At 36.4% G+C, this 15,587-nt stretch overlaps 1 protein-coding gene across 1 annotated transcript in view; it reads right to left on the reverse strand.

Moving 5' to 3' along the window:
* Positions 1-15,587, reverse strand: part of LOC124804638 (stromal interaction molecule homolog) — a 140,454-nt gene that overhangs the window by 12,201 nt on the left and 112,666 nt on the right. The window contains exons 12-13 of the mRNA XM_047264854.1: positions 14,795-14,933; positions 1,847-1,940 (exon numbers count right to left, since the gene is read on the reverse strand). Of these exons, the coding sequence (XP_047120810.1) occupies positions 1,847-1,940; positions 14,795-14,933 (233 nt within the window). The remainder of the gene's footprint in view (positions 1-1,846; positions 1,941-14,794; positions 14,934-15,587) is intronic.

Raw genomic sequence — 15,587 nt, forward strand, 5'->3', positions numbered from 1 at the left:
TTTACTCAGAAACTGACAAAGACGGCATTGACAATGTATTCAGTCTGAAGGGGAAAAGATTTTATTACAGTTGCATAGCCTGGATTTTCATTTGTCTTATTGCTGCTAATTTCTTGAAGTTGATTTGCACATAATTACACTTGTATTTTTGTTGATATAAAAGCAGTTTTCGCTGATTTTTCTTTCTGTATACTCATTAAAATCACATTCTATCAGGTATATGTGCGTGAAAATTATCATTATCCATAAACAGGCACGGGTCTAAAATGAAACTACACTATATAGATTCTGAAGTTTAAGGAAGACTCTATCTAGATACAGCAAGATTAAAAAACATAGATTTGAAATATGGCCCCCTTCCCCTCCTCCCCACTGAATAGTACCCAATAATTGGCACCCAAAACATTTTCCTCAATTCTGCAGGTACACATATTTTGATGGAGAAGGACACAGACTGTTGTGCAACATTCACAAGAAGACAGCAGGGCTGTCATATTACCAATTCTTGGGTGAATCCACACATAACCCTATAATTTATAGCTGGTTAAAAATGACTAAAAATGACTCTTCAAGTCACACAATGTATTTTTGTCATTTTTGAAGACACAAAGCTGTCACCAGATGTATTTGATAATCCAACCAGCAATATGTTTTCAGCAAAAAAAAGTTATATATAATTTTTTTTCTATATTTAAACAACTTTTTGTGCCGAATACAAATATATGGCTAGGCTTTTAAATTGAGTACCTTTCATAAAAGTAAAATTGGCACTTTAGCATGGGTGCAGACGGTGCAGACTTTGGATCCTTATTTATGAGAGGACATGAATGGAACCAAAGGAAGTACTGAGCTGAAACTTTGTACATATCCATCAAAGACATTGTGGAACCTTTACATGAAATTCCATTAGGTTCTACGATCTTTTTCTGTCTACAATCTGTAAACACACTCTATCAATGCCTATTTTATTTTTTAAATATTTTATTTTTCTGGAAAACCCATTTACAATCTCCCCCTACCCAGCCTCTCCTCAGCAGCCCATAAGAATTATGAACAAGTGTGACATTTTTAACTCTTGTGTTAATTTCAGTAACTTGACTGAACTCTGTCCATCTTCAAATATAGATTTTTTGTTCCTTTTGGTGTACATCTTACATTTTATTATTATTTCCTACATTCTCCTGCCTTTCAATGAAAGAAAATCTCTTTAGCTAAGAATTTAATTGTGATTTTTAATTTGGGTGTGTTGTCAGCCCAACTCCAACTGCTATCATTTTAGTGGGTAGTAAAGTAGATACTCAACTTATTCACAGTATTTTCACACACTAGCCAAAGAAATTATTTGGCTCAACTCTGCATGCAAGCAGCACTTGCAAATACAGAGACAACAAAGGCATAACTTCTCAATCATTGCACTGTAAAGAATGTTTCATGAAGATTTTTGCCTTTCTCCTTATTGACATCCCTATCACGATAAATGTTGGAGCAGGGCTGGTGGATACAGTCAGAAGGGGGGGGGAGGAGGAGGGAAGTCAAGGGTGGGGAGGGGGGGGGGGGAGAGAGATAGAGAGAGAGAGAGAGAGAGAGAGAGAGAGAGAGAGAGAGAGAGAGTAGCGAGTGTCATCAGGGAAAAATACTTGAACACCAAACTTACAGCAGTCACTTCGCTTTGTTTATTACTTGTGTGTGCCATTTCAATGCTGACCCTATTTTCCCCCTTGTAAAGTGTAAGAAATAAAGTAGGAAGCACTTTATTTGTATTTGTGTATCATTCTTTTCTCCCCTTAGTTTCCCCTCCATTCAAACAAGTGTTTAAAGGAAACAAAAATTTCATAAGAAAACATACCTCTCTGTCACCAATGAGCACATTGGTATCCTGGCTGTAAGATCGTATCATTGAGGACCTTGATTTACTTCGACTTGTATGTTCTTCCGGCCAACTGTCAAAATTAACAAATATATTTAAAATACATTTTACATAACTTTAAGTATTTGTGTCTTACCATCAACACACTAGTAAGAGATATTACTATTCTAATAAAAGCACTGACGAAAATGGCACACTGGTTGAGACATTAGACTCGCATTCCAAAGGAAGGAAAGAAAATTACAATTTATGTCCTATTTATGATTGTGTTTCATGTCCTGTTATTATTGTGTTCCATCTCTCAATGGAACACAAGCTCAGACTGGGGAAGGAAACTGGTTGTATCTTTTCATAAAGAAATCACATTGGCATTTGGCTTAAGTCACTGAGTGAAAAATGAAAACTTACTAGAGGGTGGAATATCAACTGCTCCTGAATGTGGATCCATAATCCTATCACTGTTCGTAATCCCAACGGAGTGTGGTCAAAATTCTTATTCCATGTTTACATTTGCTGTAATTATACTAAACTGCTTAAAGTGAATAGTAATATGGTTCCTTAAAAAAGACTTGGCCAATTTTCTTCTATGTCTTTGTTCAACCCATGTTTGTCTTCCATATTGCATCATCTTGTTGTCAATGAGATGTTAAACTCTACTCTTCTTTCTTTCCTTTTTTCCATAAAAGTACAGACCATAAATTAGATACTGTGAAGAATTCCACATATCCCATTATTGCAGGGCACAGAAACAGTATCCATAAAGTAATGACCGACCATGAGTGCAAGTTAGTTTAATATTAATGTGAAGTGCAATTTAACTTATTTTTTTTTTGTTTATTCCATGTCTGACATGCATTAGGAATTTGGTCAGTGAGGTGTTTTTTAAATGTTCATCATTAACAGCTTTGATTATACACCTTTTATTACCACAAGGAGACTGTGGATCCTGCTCTAGATTTATTAATTAAAATAATCTTTGAACAAAGAGCTTTAGTAATTTAAAGCAGAGATCAAAAGAAACTCTTGTGCACACTCTTGATCATTAATGCGTGTGTGTGTTTTTGACAAAGGCCTTATTGGCCGAAATCTTATTGCGTGACAGTCTTTATTGTTGTGTCTATCTGTGACTCAGTATCTCCACTGTATGGTAAGTAGCAACTATCTTTTTCATAACATTTTTGTAAAAGTTGTAGAGTTAAGTGGAGATATAGTTATTTGCCAGTAAATAAATTTACACTTTTTCATAAATTATTTTTAATATGTTTAAAACGTCACTAGTGACTGTGATGAGTGATTATTTAATCAGAAGTACTGAAACTAAGTTTTTTAATACAATTGTAAATTGTAACTGTAATTATTAAGATTTGATTGTAAATGAAGTCCCATGCTTCTTGACAGAGTGTAGGTGAACAACGCAGGAGACCCGCACCCGCCTGCAGGGTCTTAATGGAGGTGGTTTGCCGTTGCCTTCCTCAGACCCTAATGGGGATGAATGACTATATGTACAAAGAACAAACTGGGATAGAAATTCCAATTGTTGATTCCAACAATCATAAATAGCTAACTGCTATTATTGTAACTGCCCAGGCCCTGCTATGCCAGTTCAGAGTCAAGCCATCTGTAGCTGTGAATATGGAGCAGCTATGATTCAGTTGCTTTAAACCTATAAGCTTCATGGTGATATAGTGACAGTTGGATGCAAATGATGTTGGTGGTTAATGTGGTGATACGAGATTCATTAATATTTTGTAAGGTGTTGGTTAGTGAACAAAATTATTATTTATGTCATTCCTCATTATTTCAGTAATTTTCTTAGTTTTCTGTACAGAAACATTTACAAATTTTAATTGCAGGTGGTATTATACAACGGCTCAGGAAGAAAGATATTGGACATGACAATGTTCCAATGCTTTTAAAAAAAATCATTTGTGAAAAACATAAAGAGAGTAAGAAATGTGCCTTAATGGACCTGTGTTCTGTTTCCTGATATCCCAAAGATATAAAAAATTGAATAGTTGTACGAAGCGGATTGGTGCACTGAAAAATATTCAAGAAAATCTTCGCATGTTAATGAAACTAGTTTCACCTTTAGCTGTTCTGGAGACACTAAATACATCTCTTCAGGAATTAGGAGGGTCCCCTGTACATACTATAAAACTTCAGACGAAGCAATATTCCACGAAAAAATGAAAAACCACTGAGTTGATTGTAAATGAAGTCCCATGCTTCTTGACAGAGTGTAGGTGAAAAAAAAAAAACCAATTGTTTGCTAACGCATAGGAGTCCTCAGAAAATGAATGTGTCATTGAAAAAGTCTGTAATAGGTAACCTGAAAGCTAGTTTTTGTTCAGGTAGTAGGAAAAAGAAAGTAATGCTACTAAGTTGTTTGCCTGAATCTTGGGAGTACTAGGAAGATAATGCATAAATTCAATGCTCCCCACTACACGGTACACCAGGCAAAAAGGCTTTTGAAGGAAAGAGGGATATTAATAATATTATGAGAAGGAAAGTTGCTACTCACCATTTGGCGGAGATGCAGAGTCGCAGATAGGCACAACAAAAAGACTCTCACAATTATAGCTCTTGGCCTTCGTCAACAATATATATATATATACACACACACACACACACACACACACACACACACACACACACACACACACACACACAGAGAGAGAGAGAGAGAGAGAGAGAGAGAGAGAGAGACTGCAGTCTTAGGCAACTGAAACCCCACTGCACATACTGAGGTATATTAGAAAGTCCTGATCAAAAACTGGGAAACACTTTGTCACAAGAAGTTGTGCAAACAGCGCATAATTATTTTTATGGGAATGAAAAAAATAGACAGAGTAAAGCCAGGGAAGAAAGACTATGTAACTGTGAATGGGCGAAGATGGTGATAGAACAATAATATCGAAAATACTTATTTTGTACAATTTTAAAGCAGCCTATAAAAGTTTCAAAGCTAAATTACCAACAATGAAGATTGGGTTTTCTAAATTTGCAGAACTGTGCCCAAAACACAGCATTTTAGCTGGTTATAGTGGAACACACACAGTATGTGTTTGCACTACACATAAAAACATCAAACTAATGATAGAAAACACTACACTTGGTATCTTAACCAATGGGGAATTGGCCTCTTATAAATACTGGCAAAAATGCTGTGCAACCCAGTACCATTCCACTGCATTATGGGAAACTGTAGTTCTTGCCCATGAAGTGACTCAATAAAAAGAACAAAAAAAGTGCATTTGATGATAATGTGGTTGAAAATATCACTTTTCAACAGTGGTTCTCAGTAGACAGACACAACTTAGAAATCATGCAGAACACCTCATCAAAGTTCACTGAAATATTTTCTGAAAAACTACATACAGTAGTATTCCATGATTTTCTAGCAAAGCAGCAAAGCTCTTTTCTACATGGAATCAAGGAAAACTTGAACAAGGGCAAATGTGTTGTTATATCTGATTTCTCCAAGAATTACACTTTTGAGATATAAGATGAGGCCCAGGGTTATCATTGGTCAAGTGATCGTGCAACTTTGCACCCCTTTGTAGACTATTACAAAGGAGACAACAAAACAGAGCAATTGAGTTATGTCATAATTTTTAACTGTCTAGAGCATAATATTATAGCAGCTACAGTTTTCAAAAAAAGCTAATTCAGTTTTTAAAAACAAAATTTCAGATATGCAGAAGATATACTACTGTTTGGATGGCAGTGCAGCCCAGTACAAGAATCTTGCGAACTTATGCTTTCACAAAGAAGATTTTGACATAGAAACAGAATGGCATTTTTTTTTAACCTCTGATCATGGAAAAGGACCTTGTGGTGGTGTTGGCAGGACTGTTAAGAGATAAGCAATGAAAGCAAGTCTGCAGAGGTTATCTGACAAGCAAATTTTACTCTGCAACAACTTGTTGATTGGGCAGTTAAAATCATTACTCCTGTACATTTTCAATTTTCAACACAAGAAGAGCACACTGAAACAGAGACATTTTTGGAAAAGCTCTTTAGTCAATCTGTTTCCATAAAAGGGCCACAGAAGTTGCATGCTTTTGTAATGATTGTATCACATAAATAAAAAATCTCCAGAAAGACTGTCTTTGAACGTCATTCATCATTCATGGCCATGTTACTGCTGTCTACGACAAGAAATGGTGGTTAGCTTGTATATTAACAAAAGACAAAGATCTTGATAAAGTTACTTTCCTTCACCCAGCTGGCCCATCAATGTCTTAGGCATATCCTACAAAACCGTGGTTATCTACAAATAATATTCTTTGTAAGGTAAACCCAGTAAGACAAACAGGAAGACTGTATCAGATTCCTGAGGATGAAACTGTAAAAACATAAGAAACATTTAAGAAGTAGTTCAATTTTAAAACACAGACCGTTTAAATCAGGTTTTACTAGTGACATTTGGAACGTGTGTATTAAAATTAAATTTGAATGTGTACAAAGGTATATTAAGAATGAAATTATTTATATTTCTGCTTAAATCTATAAATTTTACAAAAATTTAATTTTTTTAGTAAAATGTGAATTTTTGAAATTGTATATACGTGTGAACCCATGACAATCCAACTTTCATACTTAGGGAATTAGTTAACAATAATTAGTTAAAAATAATGTGAAGTATTATACACAATTTTTTGAAAATTTTTGAAGATGCACTTTTAGAGAAACAAAATTCATCTTGAACTCATATTGTGTTGTATATTATAGGCAAGTTCATGGAAAATGCTGTAAAATGACACTGCTCTCATCATTTTAGCTTAATTAGGGGAGTTGCTACACCAATTTGAAATTATGGCAGTGTAATGTTTTTTGGTGATTTCTGACAATTATTTTCTAAAGTATTTTCTAAATGGATCAACACATTTTTATAAAATTCGGTATTTTTCTTAATCTACATGTCTGCTACCTTTCTACCAAGTTTCATTGAAGACTGAGATAGCGAGTAAAATCACTGTGTTGATTCTACATGGAATTACCCCACGACAGATGTACCTTTGAGTTCTTAGGTCCTACACTGACTTTGACACCTCTCATGTACCGCCTTTATACCGTTACTCAGCCTTTCACTTTTTTAATGCTCAATGAAATCTTGCTTGCTCCATCATGTTACATAACTGTTTAGTACAAAGTGGGACAAATGGCCACAGCACAAAATACTACTGGACACCATATCAGGCAACGCAAAGTCCTTCAAAATAATTACAGTCAATACAAGGGGACGAAGAAGCTGATTCTTGCTTGTGGCACCACTGCACAGGCATCTGGTTTAAAAATTCAGTAATGAACTGAACATTAGCACTCCAGAAGCAATTTAATGATCAAAACTGTTAACAAACAATGATCATTTTCAAAGTCGAAACTGGCAAATACTGACAGAAGTAGAGAAGCTGTGGCAGTATAGGCAGATTCATGTGACTTCAATCTACTACACGATGATAAACTTCCAGTATCATTCAACGGTGCATGATGGTGGTATGGTTTTAATCAGGATATCATCTTTGTGAGTAAACAAATAGCTCAGTTATCAGTGAGACTGGCATGTCCTTGGATGCAACACTGTCCCATTATGTGCTAGATATATTCTGCAATCCAGTCACAGACAGTTTAATTTTGAAGGAAGTATAATTTTAAGAAAGCAACGCAGAGAAACTCAGCTCTGCACTGGATGAGAGCATCCTTAGTAATGACCCAATTACAGCATCTGGTGACTCTTTAAATGTCATGAAGCATCCCCCCCTCCCCCCATCTCCATCCCACAAGGCTGCACATTACAATACATAAAGAGCCTGAATTTAGAAATTCAGGAATGTTTGGGAAAGTATCTTGATCTCGTCAATAATGATTCTTTTTGTGGAGAGATAATGCAAGCTGGAGAAGATCTATTAACAGCACTATGCAAGAACAAGGAAGACACTCAATGTACATTGATGGAGTAGATAGATTTGAGCAAGAGGAGCCACAAAGGCCGGAGGCTGGTTTTCCTTTGCAACCTAAAAGTCAAAAAAGATAAAGGAGTAAGGATCACTGCAGTGGCAAAACAAACCTACTATAATTTTACAGCTTGAGCCTGTTAGTCACCCAAATGCAGTTACTGCTACCGAATGTAACTACAACAGACGCTTGTTAATGCAGTCATTCCTTACACATATGGGTGCCAAATTAGTGGAAGTGCCAGATTATTGAGAGTGTCTGAAATTTATTTTAAAAACATAGAGCATATAATTTACTACACCCAAAGACCTGCTTGAGGTCTAGCATAATGTTTCCTTTTAGAAGACATGATACTGAACTGTAAAGAAAGCCAAAATGTATAGCATTGTTCGACACTGTCGTTCATTAACAACTTTGCTGTGCACAATAATTCATTGTTGTGCACCATTTCACGTGTGGGTCAGATTACTGAGAGGCTAGACTACTGAAAGCTGGAGGTTGGTGTATTCTCCCGGCTAAAGTAAATGAAAGTGCTGCACAATTCCTTCTACAAACAGTAATATTCACACTACAACCAGTAGTCACACACAGAAAGCAAGATCAGTAGAACTTGCTGAAAAATAACTTTCAACATTTCTTAGGTCATATTCCTGAGGATAACTTTCTGTAACAAAGATGTTATGAAGACTCCCTGTTTAATATAGAAATGTTATCCACTTACACTCTGTTCACTAAATTTATTTAATGGGGCTGGTGATAATGGAGATGCAACAACAGCCACATTAGGTCTTAGGAGTCACTAGGATTTTGTTTTCCTCCATCCAGCTCTCCTCTTCTCTCTCTTCTTCATTTATTGGGACAGTGGAAATCTGGTATGACTGACAATCAGTACACAAATTTGCTGACATAAGAACATGGCTTAGGGCAGTTATGTGGAATGTAACCTCTAACATCAGTTAGGAAGAAAGAAGAGAATGATGAAGTCAAAACAATTCAACAAGATATGCAAGAAAGCTACAGAAAAGAGAAGGAAGATGAGTGAGAACTGGCTGGCTAACAGGGAGAATAAGCAGAAAAGGGAACATCATCTCAACATCAGACAGTAGATAATGCAAATCCAGAGAACACGGAAGAGAATATAATTAACCAGTTTATTAGAACATGTTGAGGCAGAGTGCTACAACAAGAATTCAAGGCAACATTTCCAGTGCATCAAAAATCGGAAAATGTATTTCAGAGCCCAAAGTTTTTCATTAGAGATAAGAATGGCAGCTTGATGAACAACAAGGTAAGAACTGTAGGAATAAGGAGACAATACTTCTCAGTACTTTTGAATCACCCAGACCAAGATGAGATGCTACCTGCAGACATCATGGAGGAAAGAAAAGATGAAGAAAAACAGAGAAGTGACTAAAGAAGATGTGAAGATTGCTATTAAAAGACTCAGAAACAACAAGACCCCATGAGAGAACAGAACAGCAGCAGAATTAATCCAAGAGGGAGGGGAGAGCTTGCACTTAGAGACATATAAACTGATCTAGCTCTTATGGAAGAATGAAACACTGCCAAAAGAATGGAAATTGGCCATAATACGTCTACTATACAAGGAGGAAAGCAATATGGAATGTGGTAACTACGGAGGCATCAGCTTGTCGAATGTAACCAACTATGTACTGTCTATCACTATCCTCAGAAAATGACAACCATTCATAGAGGACAAAATGCAGGAATATCAAGCTGGCTTTCAATTAAACTGATTGACAATATCACATTCTTGCCATAAGACAATGTATGAAAAACAATGTGAATATGATAAAGATATCTATAGCCTGTTTGTCAATTTTCAACGTGCATATGGAGGCATCTGCAGGAATAGCCTATACAATGCACTTTGTGTCTCCAGAAGGCTGAGAACCTAGTGAGAATGGTGCAAACTTGTAAGGATGGGTCAAGGGTAGCACTGTGTTTCTGAGGTCACAATGAAACATTTGAGACTGAGATAGGTCTCAATACGAGGAAATAAATGCAGTGGAAATGAAATGCATGTAATACTCAGGCACACATTCAGCTCAAAATCAGTATCAGCAAATATTAAGATGAGAATATATAACACTGTGATATGCCCAGCAGTCATGTACAATTAAGAAACATTGAGCATGAATAAACAAGAAAAGGAAAAACTATTTATATTTAAAAGAAGAGTAATGAGAATGATATGGGGACCAATCTTAGATAAAGGAGGAGGAATGAGATATCTACCTCTTGATACAACAACACCCACTATGACAGAAGCTGAAGAGCAGGAGAATCAAGTGGGCAGGCCATGGAGCCCATACACCAGACAACAGACAGATGAAGAAAGCACCTAAGGGGAAATCACACACTGAATGCCCTACAGGACAACCTAGGCAGTACTGGATGAATGATCTGGTGAATAACCTGACAGCCCTCAGACTTCAAGACCCCTGGAAGAAACGAGCACAAAACAGAAAGGAATGGAGGCAGTTTGTGGAAGCAGTGCGTTGTCTGCACTGGGTGTACACGCAGACAAGGAAAAAAAAATTCTCGCATTTCCCGGTTAAAAATATACTTTCTCCGTCTTAAGTGACAGTATACTATTCCTCGGGACTGTAAAACTTATCAATCCCCTGAATGGTTATGGTTTTATACACTGGTGTAGAATTTCTCAGCACTTTAGAAAACGAAACTCATGGGGGGGAAAAAAAAAAAAAAAAAAAAACAGGAAAGATGTCTGATGTGCAACAACATATACACTGCATATTTTCGTATTATAAAAGTATAAATTCGAATTCCACCAAACACCGCATATTACTTTGTGAAGCATTGAAATCGAGATTGCAATGCGCTTTTGTAAGCCAGTCATAGCTCAAGGCACTTGATCTCGCCAGCCGATGACAGCAGATATTCAGAGCGTAGGACACACGATGTAAGTCAGCCAATAGCAACATCGCTGTTAAGTAGTTAGAACATACAAATAGGAAAAGGTGCTGGTTTAAATTAATATCCATAGTGTTGCTACAAGAAAAGTAAAGCTTTCACATATAATATTGGTCTCAAAGATTAATAAGCTGCAAGAGAAGCTAAGCTTTTCACATATAATGTTGATCTTTTTTGTGAATCTTACACTTTAAGATACATCACACAAATGTGCCATTAAAATTTTTAACAGCGACATAAATGTCCGATCTTCTGGGTTCAAAATTATTCTAAACAGTCGTCCTCAAAGAGTTGATTTTAAAATTAGAGTCAAATGCTCTGCCAGAGAGTGCCATATAACAGGCGTCACTGCACTAAAGCAGCTAAGATGACGCAGAAAGCCCTTATGTTCATACGTGTAAAATGTTAAAAGATCTTACATTATGTCATAAAAGAAACAAGACATTAGAGAATACTCCAAGAGCATCGGAATTTCGTGAACCACACAAAATGCATAATTCAGATTAAAGTGCACATTCATGTCCAAATTCGGATGTAAATTTTCTTGGTGTACCAGTACTGTATTATATCCTGTTTGGTTCTTTACTACGGCATAAAGCCATACGCGCTAGTAGATGAAAACATGCACTTGAAATGTAGTGAACAGTTGAAAGTAGGCAATGGTGTGGAATTAAACACGTTGTTCCAAATAAATTGACTGCCTCAATGGAAAAGATTAATAAAAGACAAATTTCTTTAGCAAATCGACAAAAATAACTTCATTGTTCTGCAAGGCGATTAATGCTTGACTGTCAAAAAGGTGGAAATAAAATAAAATCTGAAACTAATAACAAATTTTAGCCTTCTGTAATTATGTGAATGTATTTTAATTCACTTGATAGCTCCCAGCCCCAGAAATCTGTTTTGTTTTCATTTGACGTAAGAGCTATAAACGACAAGGACACATCACAATCACTAAATGTAAACACGGGTCGTGTGGAGACTACCCACCTCCCCAATACAACTCAGACTGTTCTGTGCATCAGCCCTGGCTCTACGATATTTCCAAACCAGGGAAATACTAGATAGTGGCACCTCCCTCCCCCTCGAGTGTTTGAGGTAGATATATATAATCTTGCTACAGCTTTACGTGGTGTGTTTTTCTTTCTGGAAAAGGATCTATTAGCTCATCAAAGTTCGTCAAATGTTTTGCTACATGAAAAAACAAAATGACACTGCCTAATACTGAAAAGCTATATGCAATTGCAGGCTTTCTCTGCGTATTTCAGCTATGAAATCTTCACGGGTTATCAGCCAAGTGGCGTTGTCTTCTAGTCGCAACGTTTCAACGGATTGCGTATCCATCAACTTCAGGCGTATCCATCATCTTCGCCTGAAGATGATGGATACGCAGTCCACTGAAATGTTGTGTCTAGAAGATGATGCCACTTGGCTGATAACTCGTGAAGATTTCATAACTGAAAAAGCTCTTAATACAAATAGTAGCCGAGACTGTTGTGGTTGATCGACCTGATTACGTGTATATTGTAATTGTCTGCTAGATAAAATGAAATAGGCCTGCCTAATATTGCAGCAATTGTAACATACACCAAATAAACTAGGCTGTCTTGGCACAAATGGTCATTTTTATAACAAGACAGAATATAATTCATGAAGTACCAATATCAAATGCCTATAAGGCCTACTACAAGCAAAAAGTTTTATGTTAGGAAATAGTTTCACATTTCATTCATACGCTCCAGCTTCTGAAGCGTGAGATTGAAAAGCAGTAGTATGAAATTTTTATATAAATTTGGAATCATCATATTCTTCCATAATTTGTGTGAGGATTCTTCTCCTTCCTCGTTCTAACAATCAATCTTCTCATCACTAATTCTGTAACAATTCCTGCCAGTGTCAAAATTTATTCTCCAGTAACTTCACTAACCCGGACATAATCACTGGTTTAGTTATCTTGGGTTTATTCTCCGGTTAGGCATTATTATGTTTTCGTACAACACATTTTCTGCGCTACTCCCGGAATAGAAATTAAGCAGCTGGTAGCTGGGGCCTGTACAACTGGCTCTTACTAGTGTAGCAGTCCGGTCAAAAATTTTCTGTCAAAATTTCATTTTCTTGGATACACTGAGAATATAATATGTAATCTTTCTTATCTGTTATTCCTGTTAGTCATTTATTTCCACTCTGGTAGTCTGAATCTATGGATTTTGCTAGTAATTGTAACAACGCTGATCATTCCCAAACCCAGTCAACCACATAAATAGTGATAGGCTTTCACCCTTTTGGCTTTATTCCAGTCAGCTTGTATAGCCCCGTCCCCTTTTGTCTGCAGGAAAGTTTATTCCTAGATGCGATGGGGATTCCCCTGGCAGAGACATCACGTTCACTGTGCACGCATAAAAAGATCAACTTATGATTCATTCAGAAATCAATTTAGAATTTGTTCAAAAACCAGCAGGGATGCATTTCAAAATCATATGAGTGACTGATAGACCAACATGCGCAGGATGCTCGGCGCTTTGTGAAACAAGGTCTTTTTCCTCAAGAGTATGAATCCCCCTCTGAAATTGCCACCCCAGTTTGATCCCTGACCCTTAGATTCGAGCCTGTTGCGCATGCGTGAATCTGGCGGCTTAGGCGAGCCAGTAAAATTTTTCCGGGTAGCATTTGGCTGCTTGCTGCTATTGCTTATACAGCTAACTGCCACACTTCTGTAGCCAGAAGCAGGACACGGTATTACTCATACATGACTCAGCTGCCACAACTGGGTATGCGCATGAACTCACTCACAACTGCTCGAACAAATCTAATGTAAGCAGTTGTGATGTCATGCTCATCAGAGACACTTTGTTGTTATGAAGCATTGCATAGTCTTCCTAAAGCCTTTGACACATTTTACTGTTGGCAGACACTTGTATGAGCAGTGTTTTGTTGTTGTATATGGTGCATTTCCTTTGCAACTTGATTCTCGTTTTTTTTTTCCTTTCTCTTGTTCATGTTTTATTGCTGCAGTATTATTTTGCAGTAGTGAGATGTAGTAATATCCTTTGTTTGAGTACTGGTTCTTACCAGTCAAAGTCACAAAAATTGAAAACAAGAACAATGAAAAATTCATGGAATTCTAAAAAATTCCGGTTTTCTCCCGGATGAAAAAATTCCCAGGTTTTTCCCGGATCTACCAGGTCATATACACCATGTCTGCAGAGCCTGTGACCTCTGGAAATGTATGTATGTAACATCAGTTAATAGAAACCTCTATTTATCCACTAGGGCCACTAAAGATAAGACAACATAATTAAGTCTTGTTGATAGAACTCAATTGTCTGGCTGGGTCTTGTCTTACCTATCCAATACCCCAGAGAAAGAAAATGCTAAAGCTTTACTCAAGATACAGAATTTTTTTTATTAGTCTCTCACATTATATATCCATACCATTATTAGCCTCCAATGACACTGACACACAAGAAGAAAGATATATGATTCTGAACATCACACAAGAGTCGTTAAGTGTTTATTACTTCATAAGGAAGAAATATCTGGTCCCAAATGCAATGCAACATTTCATTAATGTTTAGACACTACTGAAGAAGACAAACACAGGCAACACCTCTCTACTGACTTCAATAATTCAACCTAAAGCTAGTTACCTCAAATAAAATTACCATCTTAAATTATGATTAGTAGATGACATGACTTACTAATGTAATAGTAAGGTATTTAAAATCAAAGAGACGTCCAAACAAATGTCAACAAATCATACAGATTAAATTTCAAATTTTGTTTGCCTATTCTCATTTTTTGAAAATAAAAATATTTAATACGCAGATTCCAAGAAGCAATTATGAATTTCAATAAATGGATATGAAGTAAAAGAGAATAAATTTATGAGAACTTATGAAAGTGCTGTGGATTATCGTTATCATTTTGTTTGAGAATATCATGAGAGAATTTGGTATTATAAAACAGATCAAGTATTCAATACTGAAACTACATTTACTGCATCCTGCCTACCTGTCAGTGCCTATGGTAAAATGTACATTGCCAGCTAAACTCCTAGAATCAGCCTGGAAATCATCATCCTGTTCTTGTTTTCCTGCCTCACTGCCAGATGAGTCTCCTGTTTCCTTCCACTGCATATTGTCTGCAATACCTGAAAAAAAAAATAAATAAATACATAAAAATTGCTGCAATCACAGTCTTTATTTTACAAACTAGAACAGTATAGTGATCAAGCCATGAAGCTCACATTTTTTAGAATCTGTTTTAAAAGTGGTGCCAGACAGCTAACATAAACTGTGAAGTCATTACAGAGGTTATAGTACTGCAGTAACAAGGATACTTTAATACTGTTTAGTGCATTTCAGCCCACTCCAGTTCGTTGTTATAAAAATTTAAGCTAATTCATTTGAGAAAACAAATTATATAGAAATAGAACAAACTAGGACATACAAACTTAGGGACAATGCATAAAGAAACACTGTGACATACAACCTACTGAAAACACGACTCAGAAAAGATGAAAAAAACTATTGAAAATGAGCATGCAGTAAAACAAAGACAATGCTATTCCAGTTATCAAGCTGTTAATACACATATTAGAACGTGGGATGCCCTTGCAAAACACCAATATATTTGAAGTAGTACTAATAATGTTTCTGGGATGTGAAAATTCTAAACTAATTTTGAACTGTCAATAAAAAACTGTAGAGCACTCTGAGCAAGGACATGTAATGGTGGGCACATTTGGTATTTCACTTCTGTGAAGTGCTCAGTACGCCTATAAAAAAAAACAACAATAACAACA

This window comes from Schistocerca piceifrons, chromosome 7, assembly GCF_021461385.2.
Source record: "Schistocerca piceifrons isolate TAMUIC-IGC-003096 chromosome 7, iqSchPice1.1, whole genome shotgun sequence".
In the NCBI taxonomy this organism is placed as follows: domain Eukaryota; kingdom Metazoa; phylum Arthropoda; class Insecta; order Orthoptera; family Acrididae; genus Schistocerca; species Schistocerca piceifrons.